Source organism: Anopheles aquasalis, chromosome Y, assembly GCF_943734665.1.
Source record: "Anopheles aquasalis chromosome Y, idAnoAquaMG_Q_19, whole genome shotgun sequence".
Classification (NCBI taxonomy): Eukaryota; Metazoa; Arthropoda; class Insecta; order Diptera; family Culicidae; genus Anopheles; species Anopheles aquasalis.
In genome coordinates, this window is record NC_064879.1 from 3,338,817 (window position 1) to 3,340,663 (window position 1,847).

General features: G+C 41.2%; 1 protein-coding gene across 2 annotated transcripts in view; it reads right to left on the minus strand.

The window, feature by feature from the left end:
* Window positions 1-1,090, minus strand: part of LOC126579894 (protein FAN-like) — a 4,362-nt gene extending 3,272 nt beyond the window's left edge. Inside the window, exons 1-4 of one of the 2 annotated variants that reach the window (XM_050243601.1) lie at window positions 1,036-1,090; window positions 765-953; window positions 502-647; window positions 8-443 (exon numbers count right to left, since the gene is read on the minus strand). In XM_050243601.1, coding sequence (XP_050099558.1) covers window positions 8-443; window positions 502-515 — 450 coding nt within the window. In that variant the 5' untranslated portion in view covers window positions 516-647; window positions 765-953; window positions 1,036-1,090. Of the gene's footprint in view, window positions 1-7; window positions 444-501; window positions 720-764; window positions 954-1,035 lie in introns of those variants that run through there. The other variant, XM_050243602.1, reaches the window with a different exon arrangement.
* Window positions 1,091-1,847: the final 757 nt, after the last annotated feature.

The following is a 1,847-nucleotide window of genomic DNA, read 5'->3' on the forward strand; positions in this document are numbered from 1 at the left end:
GGCTCACCATACTGTTTTGTTCGTGTGAACTCAACGTAGATGCACGAAACAGCTGACTTATTTGCTGAAGACATTCGTCTAATTTTGCATAGTGAAAGTTTACCATAAATACAGTCTTTCTTTGTATAAATCGATAGGGTTGAATAACGTTTGCACTGAGCATTTCAATAAACTGATGGCATTCCAGGCAAAGTTCTGAACAGTCCGAATTACTTGATGCATCTTTCGAGGATCGGGTGATATTGGTGCAATCCTTAAACATTATTTTAATCAGAGGAGATTGCATATCATCTTTTGCTTCAAAAACCAGAGATTTGGAACACATCTTCAATCGTCCACTCATTCGGTGTTCATTTCGAGAGGGCGATAAGTTTTCGTTTATGATATCAACCGAAAAGTCTTCAAAATATATTTCTCCCGGTTCCAGCAAGAGCAATGAAAATCTGCGAAGCAAAAGACACACGTTAGCTATGGTGCGGAAATGAAAAAGCCTTGAAATACCGTTGCTTTTCCATGTCTGCGGCGCTCTTTTCCCGGGTCCCGGTGGTTGTTTAGATTGGTCGTCGTCGGTCGTCGATTGGACGCTTCTAAGAAACAGGTACGGATATTCCGGACGGTTGTTGGTCCAGTCAACCGCAATCTTTTCGCTTGTTTGTCAGATGGAAAAACAATATCCGTAATCTTATTGCAAGAGGTTTTACGGTGACGATGGCTGGAATGAGCATTCGATCTTTAATGCAACATCCCCTAGTAGATTCACGTACCTTAATGTTTCCAATGGTTTCCTTTCGCGACACCCGGAGCTTGGCTCCAGAATTTGTGCTCTTTACAGTTGATTGCGAGTCGGTTGATGGGGTTCCACGGTGTAGTAAAAGGATTCGCTGTTTGAGCACGTCGTTTTGTGGATCTTGGCGTGCTGCGGTTCTTTAAGCCTCTAGCACTTCACGGGTTCACTATTCCATCGAAAACAACAACGGGTGTGAAGTTTGTTGTTATAGCGCTCGAAAAAGATAAAAACTTGAAAGAATTACTCACTTTTCTACAGCATTTCTTACACCTCGGAACGAGTTGCTAACCCCAATATAGGAGACCAAAACAACAAAGAAGAACAGCAACACAAATAAGAAGCAGAAGAGCGTGCGTTTAGGCGTGCGCGTTCGCGTGTCGAACCTGTTTTTTCGAACCGAGTTTCTGTTTCCTCCTGAAAACTTTGCTTTTTCTTCCGATGGACCCAACAAGCCTAGATTCTTTGATGTAAACATTGCTTTTATTTAAATTAATTTATTTACATTTTTTATCGCCAACGTCAAACCCTAAAGCAAGCTGTGTACAATAATAAAAAGGTTGTTTGGTTGGAATAAAAAAAGGCAATCTTTGATCTCCCTACTAAATCTCTATGGTGGAAACAAAACAAGTAAAAGTAAAATAAAACAAATATCTACATTTTTACCGGTTTGCGTAGTTTATTATGCGTCGTGTGCACGATAATCGTAGTTCGTGTAACCGTCACTTTAGGGGTTAAAATTTTGAAATACCGTTGAATTACCGATTACCATATAACATAATTTGACGAATATTCCGTTTTTGACAGATGTGCACACAACTAGGAACCAGCAGCTACCGAATCATCGTCAACAAGTGCCATCGTTTGGAAACAAAACCGCAAGAAAAACCAACAAAATCGGGATGGCAAACAATAGGTATGCGCTTCAATTGTTTATGACGAACACAAATGTGGTAAGATTCGTCATAGAGCACGCCAACGCGTTGTACATGCTTCACATAATAGAGCTGAGGCGACGTACTCCGGAGCCGATTCCGCTGCCGAAATTCATCAGCCCGAACGC